This window comes from Fistularia commersonii, chromosome 29 (genome assembly GCF_037954325.1).
Source record: "Fistularia commersonii isolate RoL2024-O1a breed Wild chromosome 29, RoL_Fcom_v1.0, whole genome shotgun sequence".
NCBI classification, from domain to species: Eukaryota; Metazoa; Chordata; class Actinopteri; order Syngnathiformes; family Fistulariidae; genus Fistularia; species Fistularia commersonii.
The window spans coordinates 13,040,804-13,064,811 of NC_141312.1; the positions used below are offsets into that span (position 1 = coordinate 13,040,804).

The 24,008-nt window shown below is 41.3% G+C and overlaps 1 protein-coding gene across 2 annotated transcripts in view; it reads right to left on the minus strand.

Annotated features, from left to right (window-relative positions):
- LOC147217013 (sarcoplasmic/endoplasmic reticulum calcium ATPase 2-like) overlaps positions 1-24,008 on the minus strand; it is a 49,663-nt gene that overhangs the window by 16,110 nt on the left and 9,545 nt on the right. For both annotated transcript variants that reach the window (XM_086177537.1, XM_086177536.1), the window contains exons 6-13: positions 23,267-23,405; positions 10,552-10,718; positions 4,564-4,719; positions 4,319-4,460; positions 4,058-4,224; positions 3,428-3,516; positions 3,204-3,306; positions 1,424-1,555 (exon numbers count right to left, since the gene is read on the minus strand). In XM_086177537.1, coding sequence (XP_086033663.1) covers positions 1,424-1,555; positions 3,204-3,306; positions 3,428-3,516; positions 4,058-4,224; positions 4,319-4,460; positions 4,564-4,719; positions 10,552-10,718; positions 23,267-23,405 — 1,095 coding nt within the window. The remainder of the gene's footprint in view (positions 1-1,423; positions 1,556-3,203; positions 3,307-3,427; positions 3,517-4,057; positions 4,225-4,318; positions 4,461-4,563; positions 4,720-10,551; positions 10,719-23,266; positions 23,406-24,008) is intronic.

The following is a 24,008-nucleotide window of genomic DNA, read 5'->3' on the forward strand; positions in this document are numbered from 1 at the left end:
GTTCATCCTTGAGCCTGAGAGAATGTATGTTCATAGTTCAAAAAATGATTATAATACGGAACTGAAATATCATGCTGATAAGGCCAAGGATGTGTTTTTGGCAAGTCACAGAAACCTTGACCTATAACAATGGACCATCAAATCATCATTCAAACAAGATTCACTGTTATCTATCACAGTCCATACATTCTTGATTTTTAAATTAATTACTCAGTTCATTCTGGATAAATACATTCTATTGTGTATTTCATTTTTCTTGGGATCCATTTCATTCTGTATATGAAAATTTTAATCAATCTCATTATATACATCATTCCTATGTTGGTACAATTCTGTTTATTTTACACTATGCTATGCCTACCCTTATACTGTGTGATATACCTGGTCTGCTAATTCAGTCAGTCAGATCTCAGCTAAAGAACAATTTTTGTCAAAAGGCAAAGTCTGCATTATTAAATATTATTAAAAAAATACTGTTTTACACTGAGATTGTAGTCTGGTGATGTGGTTTTTCAGGTACTTGACAATGACAGATTATTTGCAGTCCCTGAATAATAATGTTTTGAACTTCTGAAGTAAATTCAGAGAATTTCCACAGCATACTCAACGTACACTCAGCAGATGAATATTGCTGCTCTAGTGTAGCTCCTGATGAAAGAAAAACAACCTAATTCTTTCTTTGTGTGTGAGAAATCAGTAAAAACATGTAGTTATGATCAATGTAGATTTATCTCCTCAATAATCATCGACACACCATTTACACAATTCAACTCACAAACTTTAATCACTGTTGCTATACCAAACAGGAGCCACCCACTGGTTTAAAGTCTTAATATCAGAGCACCTAACATCACCTGAAAGGTACTGCTGACTGCCGTATTGGGAAATAACACAACTCTGTGATGTCCTGAATTGTGATCGAAATACACTGCTGTAACTTTACATGTGTACCTGCTGTTTCATAAGGTAACGGGCACTATCTTTACTAAATATTCTAGAATGCTGAAATTGTTTCATGTCTACTCAGCCATTGCTTTGGGAAAGTCAAACTACATTGGTGCTAATGATGAAAGCTCCAATATGTAACATTTGGTTGAAAGCAAAAAAACAATGGCCATTATAAAGAGGAGCAAATGTACAAGTCTGTGAATATAACAATGAGGACCAAAGCAGAATGGCTGTTGTATCCTTGTTTTACAATCAAACCAAATGAAAAAACAACATGGAGTCAGTCTTCATTATGTACTGCTGTTAAATAACCAAAGAACTGAAAGGAGACTAGATTCAAAAGTATGTCAGCAACTCCTGTTTAACCCCAATCATCACTGCAAACATTTTAATCACACACACACACACACACACACACACACACACACACACACACACAGACACACACACACACAAACACACACACACCACTTACAGAGCAGCATGCTGTAGCTCTCTCAGCACGGCTAAGTCTCCCCAGGTCAGTGTCAAAAACATTCATTTTCTCCACCAAACAGCAGAGTGCAGTCTCTGTTGCTTCCCCAACCTTCTCAAACACTCCCTTAGCCTGAACAAACACAATGGGAGCAAAGGTTAAAGTAGGCACCAGCTGCCACCATTGCTGTGTGATTAAGGAGTGCATAAAATGTTCCTAATAAAATGGAGAGGATGGACGCCACTGAATTTGTCATTGTTGAAATAATTAACATACATAAAATATCAAGCACATTATGAATGTAAAACATTGCTCAAGTCTAACACTTGGCTTGTAAGCTGAGGCAAGGTACAGTAATCAATAATGAATAAATGTTTTTGATAATACCAAATATAAAATTGCATCATTCATTACCTATACCACTTACCCATATAAAATTGCATCATTCATTACCTATACCACTTATCCTGCGCTCAGATCCGGGATGGAGCCAATCCCAAATGTAATTGGATGTGAAAACAGGAAACACACCAAACTGGTCACCAGTCGATAACAGGGTCAAAACTAGAGACATACCACTGTCAGAGACTTGTAACTAGTCATTCTCTTAATCATGCTTACGGACAATTTGGGGACAATTTGGGGTCGTAAAGTGATCTATTCAATAATTTTTGGAGAACTGGAAAACCCATATAGGCAGTGGGGAGAGCTCCACATAAAAAATGTAGTGCAGATGGTCTGATTGCGAGTGCTAACGCTAAGGCTCATGGGAGTGGAGTTCTAGTTCTCAAGTATTTTTTAATTATTTTTTTTGAGAGGCTTGTGATATAGTTATGATAAAAAAGGTCTGTGAAGTATGGGACGGTTGACTCGGGTTTGATTTACATCAAACTCTCTCAGGATGCGCAGTGTAAAATCCAAGCGCGGAGTACGCCAAACTTACTAAACAGTGAGTAGCCGCAAATAATCCCCAACCAAAAAGGGGATTTAGATGCCGTACATCTGATGCTGAAGGTCACTGATACAGAAAGACAATATGAAATTTGTGTATGTCAGCATTTGCATTCTTTTAAAGACAAAGTATATGAATAATTCTTTATGATTAAAATAAATATTTAATTTACCAGAATTCATTTACAAAAAAAGTATAAAACTACCAGTTATCATGTAAAGGATTTGTGGCAGGAGGCCTATACAAAGACCAAAGGGAGGATTTATGGAAAAGAATACAGAGAATAGGGTCAGATGAAGGAGGTTGATTCGCTGAAGGGAGTTATTGAGAGAAAACAAGAGGATACTCATTTTAAACCTAGAGCACTTACATCGGGTGATTTTCACCCACACAATTCTTGTAATGTGAGTTTGATTGTGTTGCCATTGTCTGAGTTTTATGGGTCCTAGGGTAGCTTCAGGTTGCTCACTGATGTTATTAATTGTATGTTTGTGTCCCTCCTCCCATCGGCCCATCTATCAATTAAGAAAACTGTATTTTATCCAGGATATTATATTGGGTAAAATATACCCAACATTGGTGATGGTGTTACTTATTTTAACATTAGTGTTCTAGGGTTTTGGCAATCCTGTGATAATTTTTCTGGAATTTCTTCCGAAATTTCTTGAACATAATTCGGTGATTTGTAGAAAAATAAGTTTGAAACATAAACACATGCCAATGAGCCCAAACCTATTCTTCAGCATTATTGGCATTTCACATATGATTTCAAAGCTATTTCTAACCTGTTCAATCATAAAAAGATATGACAGCAATATATGCACACACCTCATTATAGTCCAGTGAGGAATCATTGCACAGAGCACAGATGGAGGCCATCTCCACTAGGACTTCATACTGACTACATTGCACGACTGAGCCATCCTTGTAACTGAAGACACAGCAAAGCAGTTAAAAAAGACAAAGCTTGGGGCAAATGAGTGCTGGCTCTATTCACCCATATCCATGCAGCATCTCTCAGGCTTTATGATTACATTATTAGAAACACTCACACTTCCCCTTCAGGGGCATAAGTAGATCCGGTTACTGTGAACTCGTTCAAGTTGCACCCTTCCCCTGACACACTGTCCACAATAAACATCTGAAGAAAAACACACACATGCACACATACACAAAAGCCGACAGAGACAGACAGACAGACATTTTAGTAGGTGAAATTAAAATAATATCATAATGTTATTCATAAAAAAGTCACCATGCCCACTCAAAGTTTTGAAAAGGTTAGCGTAACGTAATGTTAGCGTAAGTATGCGGAAAATAAGTTTTAGGTTTCCCAATCACTGAAAATACTGATTATAGCAGACTTGAAACATTTACCGAATGTTGATGTTCACAAAAAATGAAAGGAAATGTTTAGGACTTTTTGAAAAAAATAGCTTATTTTAAAAATGTGTTGATTTTATGAGAAACATGAGAAAACAATAATGCATTTCAGCCTGGCCTCCATTCTTGTCAATGGTGGGTAATCCATCAGCAATTTGTAAACAGAAACAAAAGTCTTGCCCTGATAATAATGATGGCTTCAGAGATCTGAATATACAAATGTTACAACGGTGCAAATTTCAATCTAATGTGCTAAAAACAATAACTTGAAGTTTGTTTTTTTTTTTTATGTGTCTTACCCTACACACAGACATCTGGTTGGTGGTCAGTGTTCCTGTCTTGTCAGAACAAATTACAGAAGTGCAACCCAGTGTCTCTACAGAAGGAAGGCTGCGGACAATGGCATTCTTCCTCGCCATCCTCCTGGTTCCAAGTGCCAGGCAGGTAGTGATGACTGCTGGAAGGCCTGGATGGAGAGATGATTTATTAAAGAAATACAGAAGAGGAGGCATTGAGCCTTTAAAATACTCAAACATAGATAAATAGGACAGTTGTCTGACCTTCTGGTATGGCAGCTACAGCCAGTGCCACAGCGATTTTGAAATAGTAAACAGCTCCTCTTAGCCAGCTACCACCATGGACAGGGTCATTAAAATGGCCCACATTGATACCCCATACTGCCACACAGATCACACTTATCACCTATGTAGTTAAAGAGCGACATAATATAAAAGTCATTCTATGCAATGAGAAACACAATGAAATATGAACATCTACAGAAAGCACTTAGCACATGAGCCCTTACCTTGGATAGCTGCTCTCCAAATTGGTCAAGTTTTTGTTGAAGTGGGGTCCGTTCTGGGTCAGTAGATACCATCTCATCTCGGATTTTCCCAATTTCTGTCTGCACTCCTGTGGCAACAACAACCCCAATGGCTCTCCCTGCTGCAATATTGGTGCCCTGGACAATAGTAATGACAGTAGTGAGGTTGTTGTTCTAGTGATCCCAACAAAAATAAAAAACAAAAAATGATAGGCAGCAATGAATATTCCACTATTTATGTATGCAACTTAGGGGTGATCATGTCATCAGAGTAATTTTAGATCTGATAATTGTATTAAAGAATTCACTGGGGGCAATGACCAGTGAGCAATCTGGATATACAAGCCAAAAGCTCAATACAACAAACTGACTGAGTCAATAAACTGTAGACATTATGGCTAGGTTCCATACCAGGATCAAACAGAAAAAAAATGCCCAAATAGCACTTTTAAATAAATGCAGAAAGGTGGTTGAATAAAAACAATAGATAGGGGGACGAAGTTAAATATAAAACTGCGTTTAACATGTGCACTAGTCAACTTCAGCTAAAACCCAAATTTTTTTTATACGGCATCATTAAAAATGATCATTGTGTTTATTAAACTTTTACCTACATTGACTACACACAGTATGCACAACTTGAAAGATTTATAGATTATGCTGTTAAGTCACAAGCCAGGATGTTTCCCCCGAAACGTCAAACATCAGTATTGTGAATCCTTAGTATATCTTTTTACAATTCCTCAATAACAGGTTTCTGTTGTGTGTCTTAAGAATGAGTGTGTTTTTTTGATCATGACTGCACGATGAGGAAAATGTTAAGGACCATAGTCTGTCAAGAGGGATTAACATTAATGTCAGTCACTTTTGATCATTTCAGTGACTGAGCAGATTTTGAGGTTGCGCAGACAATTAAATACACATCCACCATGACTATTTTCGGTCACCAGACAGTATCCATTATACCTCTGACTCCCACACTCAATGTGGCATTACTGTTCTTCATAATCTGTGTAAACTAACCATCCATCCATTGTCTACCACTATCCCACTCTGGGTTGCGGGGGATGCAAGAGCCTATCTCAGCTGCCATCAGGTGAGAGGCTGGGTACCCTGGTTGCCAGTCGATTGTAGGGCCACATATTGTGACAGACAACCTTTCACTCTCTCATTCCTACATCTCGCAAATGTTCCCAATCCAAGTTTTTGGACTGCGGGAGGAAACCAGAGAACCCGGAGGAAACCCACACACATGAGAACATGCAAACCCCACACAGAAAAGTCCCCTGTTGGGATTGAACCAGGGTTCTTTGTGCTGTGAGGCCAAAGCTAAAACCACTGCTGCACTGTGCGTAAACTAATCTATAAAAATAATTAAGTTACAACTTAAGTGACAAGTTGCAACTCGCCATCCCTGGATACATATTTTGTTCCAAAAAAGGAACCCTGTGCAATCATGTTCCAATCTAGAGAACACAGTCGAGCTGCAATTTCTTTCTGAATCTTAACAACATGTTCACATTGGTTATGCCCCCTTAAAATTAAAGTAACAGTTTCAGTTTTTCAAATAGTGTAAGTACCTATTCTCTTTCTCATACCTCAGTCTCTTCTCAATTGTCTCCACCTGTTCCCATGTCTGTTGAGTGTATATACCAGGGGTCGGCAACCCGCGGCTCCAGAGCCGGATGCCGCTCTTTCATCTTTACACTGCGCCTCCGAGTGGCTTGGGAAAATAAATTATAAATATTTAATGGAAGTGTATTTAATTTGTGTTAATTCCTTTTTTTAAACTTTTAGTTCTAAGTTGGAAGATTGTTGTGATCTTGAAATATTAAATAAAATTATATTTATTATTTTTCGCCGCACAAAATAATGTCACACTCGCGGAAGCCGGTATACCCGCCAGCCAGTAAAGTCCCGATTTGCAGATGCTGTGCGCAGAAGTTCTGGAGCAGAAGTCCCATAAACTAGGTAAAATAAATATTTATGAAGATATTTTGCAAATACTTATTTTTTATTGTTTACTGACAGTGATTTTTTCCCGATTTATTTTTAAAATTCAGGTCAAGGCTCCGCTACACACTCTGAAAGCCCAAAGCTCAAAATTAGTTTGTTACATAAATAAAATTGAATTTTCTCCGCAATACTTTGTGAATTTCAGAAGCAACACACTACACACTTATTTATACAAAGTGTAAAGGTAACAAAAAGCAATATATACAGTGGTACCCTTGTTTTAGACGTCAAAAAGTAATTGCGGCTCCAAGAGTTTTCTTTTCCGAGGAAACCGGGTCCAAATGGCTCTTTGGGTGTTACGGGTTGCTGACCCCTGGTATATACTATATGTTGTGTGAATTCCTTAGTCAGGGTCACCCCAAAAGGATGACTGGACAAGAGTGATGGAACCTAAATGCACGATTTGGGGCTGGTGTAAATGTTAATATTTGAAAGAATGCAAAGGAAAATATCTCAATAAGAAAAATGCCATAGTATATGGAAATCAAAATCAACAAAGGACGAAACAGGATATTGTATTTGGCATTGGGTCGGAATTACAGCTTGGCACATGAGTTGGTCAATCAATTTAATCAATTAATTATTTACTTTTCTTGTATCATGTACATAGTGGTGCATGTGATATGGGAACAGTTCAAATCAATATTCATTTTTTTAAATTATGTGATTGCTTACAATAATATATGGTTGAATACTGATTCAAGATTCAAAGCGTTTATTGTCACATGTACAGTGCAGAAACACGTCCCTGTACAGTGAAATTCCTACTATGCTGTTTGCAGTGCATTTGGATATGTGCTAATAGGAAGAGTATTGTAGCGTTGCATGAAGAAAAGATATTGTCACAAAGTCTAATCTCCACCATTTGATTTGAATATAGTAATACCTTAATTTAAAAAGTATAATTTGTTCTTTGATGGAGCTCGTAACTCAATTTGCTCATATAACAAATTCAATTTCCTAATTGAAATGCAAAAAATCAGTTTCAGACCACCGTTTTGTTGCATGTTTTTAAATAATCAAAATGTATTTTAGAAATGACAAATAATGTATAAAAAAATTAACTTGTACACTATTCTACACTTCATCGCTAAACTTGAGTTAGAAATGGAGGGAATGCTGATCATCTTTTTAAAATCATCAAACTATCCCCAACTGGCTTTAAAAGACTTTTCCGATGCCTTATGGTGATGGGGTGATGGTTGATGTTCCCGCTGTCTAGTAAACCAAATCCTCGTGAATGGGTCGTGCCTTCTCACAGATGATGTTGTCGTTCATGGTATCTTACCAAAGACAACTTCTCCATCTCTCTATAGACAAGTCAACAACAGACTTGCTCATTTTTTTTTTACGATTTTTGCTACCATAAATCTTGTCTTCATCCAAGATTCCACTTTGGCTGTTCAAACTGCAGCATTCTTATACTGATATACAGAATCCACCCTTTTCACATTTCTAAATCATCTTCTTAGAACAATTGTTCTAAATAAGATTGACAGAGCTGATCAACCTAGTCAAATCCTTTACTACCACCTCTCCTTAACACTTCCACTTCCATCAGTTCGAATTGCCTTCCCATTCCTATCGCAAGACCTGCAGCACATTACAGACTATAAGTTCCCTCCCGGCATCAGGAGACTGCCTGCCGGATGACCTCAACACCTTCTATGCCCGCTTCAAGATCTCTAACATCAGTAGAGAGGCGAGACACAATGGGACCACCGCCGCACCCCCATCCCTTCTCTCTCATCAGACCAAGTGAAGAGATCCCTGTAAAGAATCGACTCCCACAAGGCAGAAGGACCAGACAACAGTCCAGAGGGGAGCACTCAGAGCATGTGTCAACCAGCTGGCTGATGTTCTCACCTCCATCTTCAATCTCTCCCTTAGTGACTGGTGCTGGCCCACGTTCAGAGCAACATTCCGGACCCCCTGGTCCCCTTACAATTTGCAAACCAGCCCTACAAGTCAGACTCCCTCGCCCACCTAGAAAACAAAGACTTCTCCATGTGGACCAGTCCTTCAACAGGGTCATCCCCCACAAACTCACCCACAAAATGTCCACAATCACCCTGCACACCACTCTTTGTGACTAGCGACTAGACTTCCTGACTGGCAGACCCCGGCCTATTAGGCTAGGTAAAAGGACTTCAGCCAGCATCATCACAAACACAAGCACTCCTAAGGGATCTAAGGGATGTGTCCTCACCCCCATCCTTGACCCTGTTCCCACATGACTCTGTAGCCTCCCACAAGGACAAGATCATTCTGACGTTTGCGGACGACACTATAGTGATAGGACGCAAAATGGCCTATGGGAAGGAGATGGTCAGCGTGGTGTCATGGTTTGAAGACAACTTCAATGTCAATATTAACAGGACGAAAGAGACGGTAGTGGACAGTAGGAGGGAGAGGAGACCTCATCAGCCTAAGTTCATCTTAAGTCCTGAAGTTGAGAGTGAGCAATTTTAAATACCTTGGTGTCCACATCAGTGAAGACCTGCCTCAAAATCAGACAGACGGCTAGGAAGGCTCAACAATGGCTGTAGTTTTTGAGGAGGCTGTGGTGGTTTGGCAAGTCATCTAAAATCTGCAGCAACTTCTACATCTGCATTGTTGAGAGCATCTTAACCAGCATTATCACCATATGGTAAGGAAGCACCACAGCTCTGGACAGCAAAATGCCAGCAGCCAGTGGTTGGAGACTGCAGAGAAGACCACCAAAACCCCACTGCCTTGTCTGCAGAGCATAGACCCCCACAGAGTCCACAGGAGAGCTGCCTCCATTGGCAAGGACCACAACCACCCCCAACATGGACTGCTAACACTTCTACCCTCCGACCCGAAGTACAGGAGTAGGAAATGTAGAATGACACAACTAAAGAACTCGTTCTACCCAACTGCTATTTGACTTCTGAACAACCAAAAGGACTCACTAACCATGTTCTACCTCAGGACCATGCTGTACTCTACATCCAACACAGCCAGTGCTGTACAGGAACTGTACAGGAACATGTGACTTAAAAACTAATTCAAACTGCCTGCATACGACCTGCACTTGGACTTTTTGAGGTTGCACACTCAAACCTGCACTCAACTTTAACTTGCTTCTATAAGAAAGTATTACCAGCAGACGTTTCAATCCTTTTCTCAAAGGCTACCACCATCTGTACCTCTGTGTCCCTATATGGAATATCAAACCAGCTCTACTCTTGCTCATCACCCCTTATGCCTGCACCCATCAATTTCAAGCTTGAGACCAATTCTAACTTTTCCTTCAAGATTACTGCTACTCAATCTCTTTTCTTATCAATACTTTGATAGAATAGTTTCCTGTGAATGAGCCTTGCTACATTTCTACCTGGTCTCCTAGACATGTAGTATATTCACGTTTCTCCAGCATGTCATGTCTACCAACTGTCAAACTTTCAGTCATGATCCAAACAGGTAAAGTCGCTACTCTCGGTCTTGGAATATTCTCTCTCTGCCTACAGAACTACCTTCCATCTGTCTTTTTCTTCAGCCGTAGAAGCTTAATTGCCACTGCTACCTGTGGTCATTGTTTATCCAGGCCTCAACTGATGCCATTTGAAAGTCATACATTTACTTTCCATTTTAGTCTCGCACAAGTTTTACATGGGAAGCGCTTCCAGACACAACCCTAATTTATCCAAGGTTGGGAACAGCACAAAGAGAACAGTGGCTTTTTCCCCCGTGGGACTGCATGTGGTTTAAATAATTTTGATATATTATTGTTTTTGTTCCCAAAACCTCTGTTAACTTAGAGGTAAAAACCTCTTTCCTCCTTAACAGCCCGCAAAAAAGGACTGAGAATTCATAACATACAAAACACATGGACATTTTTCCTTCAAGTCTTCTTGTTTTAAGTCTGCAAGGCTTAGTCATCAACTCAATGTGTACAATTGTAAAAAAGAAAGGTAGGAATAGACTCACCGAGAACAGCATGTTCTTCTTGTCCTGATTTACAGCTCGGGGATCTGGCACAGGGTCTGTGTGTTTGAGCACGGAAACAGACTCTCCTGTCAAAATAGACTGGTCCACTCTCAGAGTCGTGGAACGAATGGATGTTAACCTGATGTCAGCTGGAACCTTGTCACCCACTGTGTGATGGTTTGGGATAGAACAAAAGGAACAATTATAAAAGATAAATAAATGGAAAACATCTTTGGAAATTATGGATGATGCATCTCTCAATAGTCAAGAAACCATGCTATTTTTGTAAACAAGTTATCATATCAGCTATAATCATGAATCACTTCTAATTAATGAATCATGTGCTGTAAAACTAGTAAGGTTTTCACTCTGCTCTAATGTAACAATTCATAGTATATGACACACTTAAGAAAAAAAAACAGTAGTATGGTATATAACAGGCTATACAAGGTTTGTATTTAAATTAATCCACAGTGCAATTATGTAGGAAGTATTATTTTCACTAAACCAAAAGCTCGTCTTTAAGTATTCTTCTAGACCCTCTGCCTGCCAGTTCTTATCTCAGCAATATATTCACTATACCCCCTCTGTAAATGTCCACACCATCTCAGTGTGGCCTCTCTGGCTTTATCTCTCTTTATCTTGCTGTCCCTATAATTGACTCATAACTGATTCCATCTTTGTCGCTCTCAAAGAGACCCCCAACATTTTCATCTCTGCAACATTTCTGCAACACTCTGCTTCCTGTCTTTTCCTCAATCCCATTGTCTCTAAACCAGATGACATTGCTGGTCTCACCACCATTTTGTAAACCTTACTTTTTGTTCTGGCTTCTACTACTGTTGCACATTGCTCCTAACACCTTTCTCCAACCGTTCCAAACTGAAACGCATTCCTTTACCTTTTTTCCACACTCGTCATTGCTCTGGACTGTAGAGCCTAAGTATTTTCAAATCCTCTACCTTCTTTATCTCCATTCCCTGTAGCCTAACCATTCCACTTGGGTCATTCAGACACATGCATTCTGTCTTGCTGTGGCTGACCTTTATTCCTCTGCTTTCCAAAGCATACCCCCACCTCTAGATATTCCCCTGTTTGCTCCCTGCTCTCACTATAGATCACAGTCATCTGCAAACATTCATGGAAATACCTGTATAACCTAATCTGTCAGTGAGTTGATCATGATTGCGAACAAGGAGGGTTTCAGTGCCAATATTCCCTCTAAGCTGCACAACTGCGCAATTGCGCAGTGCTCGCACACTCTCAGCGCACAAGGAAACATATCCAGCGCAGTGAGCACACAGCAAATGAATTAGATATATAACATTTTTTTCTATATCATTTTACTGTGTGAATCTGTGAGTGACAGGTGTCCAGCCAATCATAAAATATGATACAATTACACTACACAACCAATCACGACATTGGTAAATTATGAGAGTTGCGTCAGGAAGGGCATCTGGGGTGAAACTTTTGCCAAAACCAAACATGCGAGTCAAACATAACCACGTCATACCGGATCGGTCGTGGACCGGGTTAACAACGACCGCCATTGGTACTGATGACTTACTGATGACAGAGAGAGAGAAGGTAAGGAAAGAGCCTGGGACTGAGTAGGGACTTTGAATATTGACAGGAAAAGGTAGAGTTGGTCGACATAATGCAGAGAAGGAAGGTGGATATACTGTGTGTCCAGGAGACCAGGTGGAGAGGTAGTAAGGCTTGAAGCTTGGGAGCAGGCTTTAAGTTGTACTATTATGGTACTGACAAGAAGAGAAATGGAGTAGGAGTTATCTTGAAGGAGGAGTTTGTTAGGAACATCCTAGAGGTGAAAAGAATGTCAGATAGACTTATGAGTCTAAAACTGGAAATTGAGGGTGTGATGCTCAATGTTGCTAGTGGCTATGCCCTGCAGGTGGGATGTGAATTTGAAGAGAAGGCGAAGTTATGGAATGAGTTAGATGAAGTGATGCAGAATATTCCCAGAAATGAGAGAGTGGTAATTGGTGCAGACTTCAATGGACATTTTGGTGAAGGCAATAGAGGGGATGAAGAAGTAATGGGCAGATTTGGTATACAGGATAGGAATGCAGAGGGACAGATGGTGGTAGATTTTGCAAAAAGGATGGAAATGGCTGTAGTGAACACCTTCTTCCAGAAAAAACAGGAACATAGGGTAACTTATTAGAGCGGAGGTAGGAGCACGCAGATAGACTATCTTGTATAGAAGAGGTAACCTGAAAAAGATCAGTGACTGCAAAGTAGTTGTAGGTGAGAGTGTAGCCAGACAGCATAGGATGCTGGTTTGTAAGATGACCATGGTGACAAGGAAGATGAAGAGGACTAAGGCAGAGCAGAGGACAAAGTGGTGGAAGCTGAAAAGGGAGGAGTGTTGCATGGTTTTGAGGGAGGAGTTGAGAAAGGGTCTGGGTGGTCAGGGTGAGCTTCCACATGATTGGACAACAACAGCTAGTGTTATCAGGGAGTCATATGGAAGGAAAGTAGATAAGGAGACTTGGTGGTGGAATGAGGAAGTGCAAGAGTATATACAGAGAAAGTGGTTAGCGAAGAAGAAGTGGGATACTGAGAGGACAGAAGAGAACAGACAGGAGTACAGGGAGATACAATGTAAGGTAAAGATAGAGGTAGCAAAGGCAAAACAAAGGGCGTACAATGACTTGTATGCTGGATAGTAAGGAGGGTGAGAATGATCTATACAGGTTGGCAAAACAGAGAAATAATGACGGAAAGGATGTATAAAAGGTCCGGGTGATTAAGGATAGAGAAGAAGATGTATTGACAGATGCTAGAGGAGTGATAGGAAGATGGAAAGAGTACTTTGAAGAGCTGATGAATGGGGAAAATGAAAGAGAGGCAAGGGTAGAAGATGTGACTATTTTAGGGAAAATGAAAGAGAGGCAAGGGTAGAAGAGGTGACTATTGTAGACCACAAAGTAGCACAAATTAGTAAAAGTGAAGTGAGGAAGGCATTGAAGAGGATGAAGAGTGGAAAAGCAGTTGGTCCCGGTGATATGCCTGTGGAGGTGTGGAAGTGTCTAGGAGAGGAAGTGGTAGATTTTCTGACTCGATTAATCAACAGGTTCTTAGAGAGTGAGAAGATGCCTGAAGAATGGAGATGAAATGTGATGGTGCCTATTTATAAGAATAAAGGGGATGTGTAAAATTGCTGCAACTATAGAGGGATAAAGCCATACAATGAAGTTATGGGAAAGAGTTGTGGAAACTAGACTGAGAGAAGAAGTCAGCATTTGTGAACAGCAGTATGGCTTCATGCCTAGAAAGAGTACTATAGATGCAGTATTTGCGTTGAGAATGCTAATAGAGAAGTACAGATAAGGCCAGAGGGAGCTGCATTGTGTTTTTGTGGACCTAGAAAAAGCATATGACAGGGTGCCAAGAACAGAGCCCTGGTATTGTATGAGGAAGTCTGTAGTGGCAGAGAAGTATGTTAGACTGGTGCAGGACATGTATGCTAGCTGTGAGACAGTGGTGCGATGTGCTGTAGGAGTAACAGAAAAGTTCAAGGTGGAGGTGGGACTCCATCAGGGATCAGTTCTGAGCCCCTTCTTCTTTGCAATGGTGATGGATAGGCTGACAGATGAGGTTAGACAGGAATCCCCATGGATCATGATGTTTGCGGATGACATTGTAATCTGTAGTGAGAGCAAAAAACAGGTAAAGGAAAATCTAGAGAGATGGAGGTATGCTCTGGAAAGGAGAGGAATGAACGTTAGTCGCAGCAAGACAGAATATATGTGTGTGAATGAGAAGAACTCTGTTGGAATGGTGAGGCTACAGGGAGTGGAGGTAAAGAAGCTGGAGGATTTCAGGTACTTGGGGTCAACACTCCAGAGCAACGGAAACTATGGTAAAGAGGTGAAGAGACGGGTCCAAGCAGGTTGGAATGGTTGGAGAAAAGTGTCAGGGGTACTATGTGATAGAAGACTATCGGCCAGAATAAAAGGAAAGGTGTTCAAGACAGTGGTGAGACCAGCGATGCTGTATGGCCTAGAAACAGTTACAATGATGAAAAGACAGGAGGTAGAACTAGAGGTTGCAGAGATGAAGATGTTGAGGTTCTCTTTGGGAGTGACCCGGATGGATAGGATCAGGAATGAGTCCATCAGAAGAACTGCACATGTTTAGGGATGTTTTGGAGAGAAGGTCAGAGAAGCCAAAGTGAGATGGTTCGGTCATGTGCAAAGGAGGGATAGAGAATATATTGGAAGACGGATGCTGGTATTGGAGCTGCCAGGCAAGAGGTCTCGAGGAAGACCAAAGAGAAGATTTATGGACGTAGTGAGAGAGGAGGATATGGAGAATTGGGTACGTTGGAGAAAGTTGATTCGCTGTGGCGACCTCTGAAGGGAAAAGCCGAAAGAAGAAGAAGATTGCTCAGAGTTGACCCCTGATCCATTCCAATCTCCACCTACAGCACACCTCACCTTCATCTTAAGCTCTAATGCATGTCCAGCACCACGCTAATGATAATTCTCAGGCGACACAAACTTTCTCATACAGCACCATAGCTTCTCTCACAGCACTCTGTCGTGCTTTTTCTAGAAATACCAAGACACAATGCAGCTCCCTGTGATTTTCTCTGTACTTCCCAATCAACAATCTTAAAGAAAACACTGCATCGGTGGTGCTGTCTTGGCATGACACCATACTAGTGCTCACAAATGCTAACTTCATTTCTCAGTCTTGTTTGCACTTCATTGTAATACACCCTCCCCCCCCCCACACAAACTCATATGCCGAAAAAATAGCAGGAAGCAAAAGAACAAGATATCTCATAACAAGCCATTGCAACTACCGTATTTTCCGGACTATAAGTCGCGTTTTTTTCATAGTTTGGTGGGGGGTGCGACTTATACTCTGGAACGACTTATGTGTGAAATTTTTAACAAATTATTACCAGTACCGGTATATAATTTCACATGTTATTTTCACATTGAACCCCAAGAGGGCGCTATAGGCCTGTGATAATAACTTCAACATTAGCGAAGAACTTAACAAAAACGGCACCGAAAAGGAAATCGTATTCTGCTGATTACAAGCTGCAAGTAGTAAAATATGCAGCCGAAAAAAGTAATCGAGCTGCAGAGAGAAAGTTTGGAGTTAGCGAGAAGCTTGTAAGAGACTGGCGAAAAGCGGAGGTAACTCTAACTGAAATGAAGACAACAAAAAAAGCCAATCGCGGGCTAAAAGCTAGGTGGCCACAGCTAGAGAAACGAATGCGCCGTGCAACTTTCGTGGAAGTTATTGAATGGATCGAAAAAGCATGGGCTTCGGTGACAACCAAAACCATTCTGGCAGGATACAGAAAGGCTGGAATAGTTGGAACTGGAAGTGACGATGAGTCTGACGTAAGTGACGTAGAAGAGGAAGCGCCGCATCTTCTACCTCCGGAGTTAGCGGAGTTGATGAGAAGTGACACCGATGATGAAGATTTCATGGGATTTTAGTTACCGGGTATTTGGAGTGACACGGATGGTTTTGGTAAACTTCTTATCATGTTATTTATGCTAGAGTTATCAGAATAACTGTTAGTATGTTATATCAACATACCACGCACTTTCTCAGTTGTGTCATGTAATGTAAGCATATCGTTCAGTCTGTTGTTGCCTCTATTCTATTTTTATTTTAAATTGTTCGTCATTAAAATTCTAAATGACATGTCTGTTCTTGTTGTATTTTATTAAATAAATCCCCCCCCCCAAATGCGACTTATACTCCAGTGCGACTTATGTATGTTTTTTTCGTTCTTTATTATGCATTTTTGGCTGGTGCGACGTATAATCCGGAGCGACGTATAGTCCGAAAAATACGGTATCTCCCATAGAAGAGCGGTCTGTGTATGCTGGGATATATGAGTGAGCGAAGCGTGCATTTTCATTTCTATGTGTGTGACCCCAAGACCCCAAAACAGCTCCTTTCAAGAGACACGCTTACGACGCAGAGTTTAAACTCAAGGCTATCAGTCACGCAGTAGAACATGGGAATAGAGCAGCAGCGAGAGAATTCAACATTAATGAATCAATGGTATGGAAGTGGAGGAAGCAACAAGGTGACCTGTGCCAAGTAAAGAAGACTAAACAGAGTTACAGAGGAAACAAAGCGAGATGGCCCCAGTTGGAGGACAAACTCGAACAGAGGGTTGTTGAGCAGAGAGCAGCAAGTAGAAGTGTCACCACAGTAACTATTCGAATGAAGGCAACAGTGCTAGCATGCAAACTTAACATCAATGAATTTAGAGGCGGACCTTCTTGGTGTTTTCGTTTTATGAAACGCATCACGCTTTGAACTGTGACAAATTGAGTTGGAAATACATTGTTTTCAACAAAGGCGACGCAAATACCGGTAAGAGCTACCGGTACATATGGTACCGTATTGTGAATGGATCAATGGATCTTTATTTATTTATCTATTTATTTATTATTATTTTCTTACGAAAACCCTTATTGCAACAGAAATTACAATAACAGTAAAAGTGAAAAGAAAAATAAGAGAAACAGAGTTAATACAACCGTAAGAGTTCCCAAAACAGGATAATATCTTGGAATATGCTGGTCGCCATATGATTGGCGTGACAACACTGTTGAAAAATGATGTTGTTTTTTTTTCTCCAACACAAATGTCAGAGATATATCATTAAGTTCTTTTAGTTGTTCTAAGATATGTCACTAAGTTCCCATGCTCCAGAAAATTGTCTGGTTTCTACCACACAGATGGACACAGACACAATGAGAGAAAAAGAGGGAGAGTGAACCTCCTGACCTTATTTCCTCTCTCCGAGCAGCCTGAAATAGCACCAGTTATCTAGAGGATTCAACAATTCTTACTAGGTCAAGTAAACATCAAGCAAGTATTTGAGTCTGCTTGCATTTTGAACAACTGGACACATTTCTGCAATTGAAACAACCAAATAATGATTTCAATAAAAAAAAGCCAAGTGAGCTAGATCATGCTCAGTCATATAATCTTTCATTTCTAATGAAGCAGACAGGGGTTGCACAGCAAGACATTAAGTTTGTCAACATAGGTTACGAAATACTGCCCCAAAATGTACTAAGTTCTATTGTGTATAATGTTTTCATTTTGTTTTGAATGTGATTATCGATGTCACGAAAAAAATATGAAAGAAGATATTAAGAAGACAATATGTTTTTTGTCAGTCCATATTGTCATAACTTCAGAGAGTGTGTCTGACTGAAACACAAAGACTCTCAGGAGGCAAGGCATCTTAAGGGGTTTATTTGACAAGGGAGATAAACGGAGAGCTGTTCTGGGAACGGGTTGTTTTCTGGGGTCACATCACGGTGGTCTTAGGAACTAGTGAGGCGTCAAGCCTCAGATACTAGGAAATTGCAAGGGAAGGCAATCTAAATCACGCTCTCTGGTGAAGAACATTGGTGAAGGGAAATGCACATAGACCCGGAGCCCAGGATCTTGCCCCCCATTAATGTAGGACGCCAGGCGGCCCAGAGGAACAAGACAGAAGGATCGGTCGAGGCCCGGGTTATAACAACAGCCATAGGTACCAATGACCTAGGGAACCAATGGAAACTTGGGTACTGTAGGTCAAAGAAGGAGAGGAGGAGGGCGTGTTCGGAAGCAGAGAGAGAAGAGGAAAGGCAATAGTCTCGGAAAGCTCTTCACCGGTGATTTGAAGGACAACGCTGCACGCCAAGCAGCCAGCAACGATCTCAACCAGTGGACAGGTCTGGACTTCCTGGGAAATTCGCGGCCTGGAGCTATCAGCACAACATCCCGCCTTGTCTCCTTTGGCCACTGCTGATGTATGAAATCCCAGTTATGACTGTGTAGTACCTTTTTGACTGGGAGAGCCAAAAAAGTCAAATATTTCCAAATATATTTCATTGAGAGCCATATAGTATTTTTCCCGTATAATGAATTAAATATGTCCTTCTTTTAATGAGACCTCTGGTGCTGCGTGGATTTGTTTGAAGTGTCGCTTTGTATTTGATTGTTTCATCGATGCAATTTTATCACTGCATATTAGTCATACCAAAGATCCAAATGTAAATTCCTCTGTCTAGCCTGGAATGCACGGTAATCATTGTTTGTTTTATATTTTTCGCCAACTTTTCCGTTACAAGGGTTGAAGCGGATAATCTTGTTGGCTATCTGATAAAATTGATTTCTTCACTTTTACAATGACCGTGACGCGCTCGGAGGCCATTGGTTCCCGACCCGACCGACGGGTGACCCGTGAAATTTATCTTCAAAACTGATTTCTGTTTACTTTAAAATGACACAGTATGATGAAGAGATATCACAAGTATTTTAAAATCAGTACCAAACTGATTTTTTTTTTCAAATCAAAATTGTCTGGGAGCCATATACTGTCACCGGAAGAGCCATATATGGCTCGCGACCCATAGGTTCCCCTGCCACGGAGTCTGAGCAGTATTGATCTGTTTGGACACGGGACTAAGCTCCAGCTACGTTTCAGCAGTGTCACAGAAGAGTTCAAGGTCGCCTGGGCCGGAGAAGTCCTACTCTACAGAGACTCCGCTGATGGGAAAGTATCCTCAGCAGGTGTGGAGGTTCGCACAGGAATAAAGTGGCGAGCCCGAGACGCAGTGGAGAGAGCTGAGGCAAGGCTGCGGCACAGTACCTTAGTGGGTACCAAGGCCACAGGTCGGGCAGGGCTGGGTGGCAACCTGAAGCCTTGCTAAAGCAAAGCCAAAGGGAAGGAAAGGCGGAGGCTCATACAAGAGCAGGTTCAAGCAGAGGTGGAAGAGGCTCACTTCAGCAGAGTGGTGGGCATGAGCAAGCAGGGGCCCGGACCAAGTAGGAGCATGTCACGAGCCGCAAGATCACTTAAACCCATCTGTGGAAGGTGGAGCCACATCATTTCAAGTTCCTTGTACAATCTGTGTATGACGACCTCCCAACCCTTGCTAAACTGGGGCCTGACAGATCTGTGCCAGCTCTGCCATGCGAACTTGTGGCTCATTGTGTGAATGTGTAGGTCAGTGGTAGAGTGCATGCTTCACATGTATGAGGTCCTTCACATGTATGAGGTTAAATCCCCGGCATCTCCACTGCAAGTCGCTTTGGATAAAAGCATCTGCCAAATGACTGTATTCTATTCTTTTCAGAGGAAAAGGTCATTAGAACACATCCTCAGCTGTTGCTCAAAGGAGGTACCGCTGGTGCCAAGACCAGGTACTGCTGGCAATAGCAGACATCATCTGTCCCAGCATCAACATCAGCTAGAATAGAATACAGTCATTTGGCAGACGCTTTTATCCAAAGCGACTTACAGAGGAGATGCCAGGGATCAAAACCCAGGACCTCATACATGCGAAACATGTGCTCTACCGCTGAGCTACACGATGTTGTCAAGGGACAAAATCCAACCAAGAGTGCAATTGCCTTTGTTCGAGCAGGGTAGAAACCTCAACCCTCCAAGTAGACACAAGGGGGGCTGCTTTCAACACCAAGGGACTGGCAGCTCTTGGTTGATCTGGGGAGACAGCTGGGTTTCCCGGACAACATCGCAGCCACGACACTCTGCCCAGATTGATGTGTTGATGTCAACTTCCAGCAGGCAGGTTGTGCTTCTCGAGCTTACAGTTCCCTGGGAGGACAGAATGGAGGAAGCCCAGGAGGAAAGAGTGAAATACGCAGAGCTTGTGGCTGAGTGCTGGAGGAACGGTTGGAATGCCCACTGCGAACCTATTGAGGTGGGGTGCAGGGGCTTTGCAGGCAGAACCCTACACCGTGTCATTGGACTCCAAGGAATTTAGGGACTGCAGAGGTGAAGAGCCACCAAGAACATCTTGGAAGCAACTGAGAAGGCTTTACGGTGGCTCTGGTTGAGGAGGAGGGAGTCGTGGCGTAGTGTGCTAACTGGACACAAGTCGGGGGGTTGTTCATCCCCGGGTCGCCCCAGTAAGGGTGCATGACTAAGACCCGAAACACTCAGTGATCTGGGAGATTCACTGAAGATGTGTCCAGGTTGCACCACCAGGTGTATTGCAGGTCTTGGTACTGTTTATTTTGTCCAGTGAAAAAGCATTATATGTTCTGCCTGTGCACCAACTGCAGGAGGTAAGCCGGGTTCATCTTTCCAATTGGGTGAAAATTACATTCAGAGTTGCTCTATTGTTTATCTGTAAAGTATATAACAAATCAGCATCTTTGATACACACATGAAATCCAACATCATGTATCAATACATTGCCAGGGTATCTGCTAAATGAAATGTGCTTATCCGACACAACAAAAACTTCTCTATTCACTATTCTTTAAAATGTTACGCCATGCAAAAATAAAACATGTTATCCAATCAGTGATAGAATTTTGTTTTTTTCTCTCAAATAAACTGAAAGGATACACTGGCCAAAAATATTTTTAGTAGCCATTAAAATTGTATGATTAAAAATCATCTTCACCATAACCAGCTTCAAAGAAAGCAAGTCCACTCACAGAAATGAACTGATGGCATTCATTAATAAAAACTGACCACACATGAGACAAAGCAGACCCTCAAAAACCTCCAAGATGAAGTAATGACCACGGGCGCATGGGATAATCAAACTGACACAAACAGCATAAACTGTTACCATTCTTTTCTAGCATGAACTTTCGCTTTCATAAATCTTCTATAAAAGTTCCCAGATCTCTGCCTTTCAGATCCCCTCTGGTCAAGATTCTTTACAGCATTGTAGGTCTCACACTAGCTTTTCCAGACAAAAAAGACCTGGAAATAGGTGGAGATAGTGCAGCGGGTGTAAATCTAGATGTTTGCCACAAACAACTCTATATAGCTCATTTGTATTTCAACCATAAAAGAGCTACCATCCCCTCCTTGAGCTGTCACTTTATCATATCATGGGGCTGGGTTACTGGGGGCTTTATGCCTCTGGTAGGGTCACCTAAGGCAAACAGATCCCACTTGAAGAGGCTCAACAAACCCTCATGATAAAAGACAAATATGGACTTAGTTTTCCCTCACTCGCAAGCTAGTCACCAGGCCAAGGCCTGGGGCTCAGTGGGGGGTGCCTGGTAGCTGGGCCTGCATCCACAGGGCCCAGCCAGGTCCAGCGCAAAAGGACGACATTGGGTCTCCAGGCCCCTCTTTGTTTTTACTGAGTTTAAGTTTATAAAAACTTGGCAGTTATTTTTGGAATATACCCCTAGGTCATTTAAACTGAATAAGCCTCTCGGATGAGGGGTAAAACGTCTTCAAGTGAAAAAATTCAAGTCCAGTTGCCAAGACAAGAAGATTTCAACAAGATATCAGAAGGAATGTAACAATGACAGAGAGACAACAGTCCTCACCCTCCCTATTTCTAGGTGCAACCAGGTTCTTGTGGTGATCTGGTTTTGAGCAGAGCCACTGCTCCTCTGCATCAAGAGGAGCCAGATAAGGTAGGTCCGGCATCAGGTCTGAATGCCTTGTGGATACCTCCCTGGGAAGACCCAGGAAATGCTGGCAGGGTTAGGTCTCTCAACTGGCCTGGGTATGCTTCGGGATTCCCTGGAAAATCTGGATGATGTGACTGGGAAGATGGAAATCAGGGCCCCTCTGCTCTGGATAAGCAATGGGTGGAATGGAGGGATGGTGAAGCAACTGTGGTGCAGCAAGTCTGATTTTTAGATATGATGTAACATGACCAAAAGAAAACCGTTTTCCCTTTTATTAAAAAAAATGCATATAGGGTACATTGTATGCAGTCTCTAAAAGAAGGTAAAGGGTATAATCTATTTTATGCCCTATACAACAATTTTTCATTCATTCATAATTGGTCACTTAGGCTAAACTCAGGGTGCTGGAGCCAACCCATTGGGTGAGAGGCCAGACACACCCCACACCAGTCGCAGGGCCACAGAAAAAGACAAACAACCACTCTCCCATTTACACTAGTGGACTATTATGCCAAATCTCCTGCATGTTTTAGGACTGTGGGAGGAAATCCATGCATTTATGGAGAGAACACGCAAACTACGTTGAAGTGCCACCTGTGGGAATTGCTCCTTCTGACTGTGAAGGGGAAGCACGAACCACTGTGCCAATGTGTGTGTGTGTGTGTGTGTGTGTGTGTTTGTATGTTTGTGTGCTTGTGTGTTTGTGTATTTATACATGTATGTATGTGTGTGTGTGTGTATGTTTGTGTGTGTGTGTGTGTGTATGTGCGTGTTTATATATATATATATATATCTATATATATATATATAGATATATATATATATATATCTATCTATCTCTCTCTCTCTCTCTATATATATATATATATATTTATGTGTGTATATACTGTATGTATGTGTATATATATATATGTATATATATATATATATATATATATATATATATATATATCTTGTATGTACGTACAAATGTATATGTACCCTTAAATTTCTGAATATACAATGGTATAAAATGAATTGATAAGACACAAGGACCTGGAATTTCCCCCAAAGACATGCTTGTCCTCAAAAAGTAGACTGAATTGCAAAGGGTTTTGCAGGCAATATCAATTGGTCGTGATTTGTTTTGGTTTAAACAATGGTCTACCTTTATCTAATAAATATGTCAATAGTCTTACACCTTTGTAATTTGTTTAAGTCACATAGCATCTTAAAATATGTTGATATTCCAGTATCTCAGGCTTCCTAAGTCTACAAAAATCATGGGTTGTAATCTATTTCAACATACCAGCAACTTCCACAATGTCTCCAGGGACTATGTCTCGAGCTCTCACTCTCTGGACACTCTTCTTGTCCTGTCGATACACTTTACCCATCTCTGGCTCATACTCCTTGAGGGCTTCAATGGCATTCTCCGCATTACGCTCCTGAAATATCAAGCAACATGAATAGTTGAAACACGTACAAATACTAGTCTACAACTTTCTTTGATCAATAAAACGTTCTTAAAATTCCTGATTAAAACAGTCTTTTGATATCTGAGGTCGGTTTGATGATAAAATCATGGTCTTCAGATAATCGGTCTGTAACAATTCATTCTTAGTTAATCCCACATGCAGAGCAGCTAGGGGTCCAGTGTCTTGCTCAAGAACACATCGATACACGAAGAGGAGCTAGGAATCGAACCAGGCATGTTCGGTTCCAAAGACTGTTGCCCTACCTCTTGCACCACGCCGTCCTAATTTACCCTATGTTCCTGCCTCCTCTCGAAGACAGTATGAACAACAGCTGTTGCCATTACACGGCTGAAGAACACGTGCTAACCAACTGCCATCAGACTCTTAACAGCTGACACTCATTCATCTTGCACATATAAAGTCTACTGCCCACTCACTCATCTTTGCACCTGCACTTTATGAATTATGCACACCAAGCTGCTCTAAAAATATCTTATTGCACTGCCACTGTTCTATTGCATTGTTCATATTCATATCTATCATCAAATTTATAAAAATGTTTACACTCTTTCT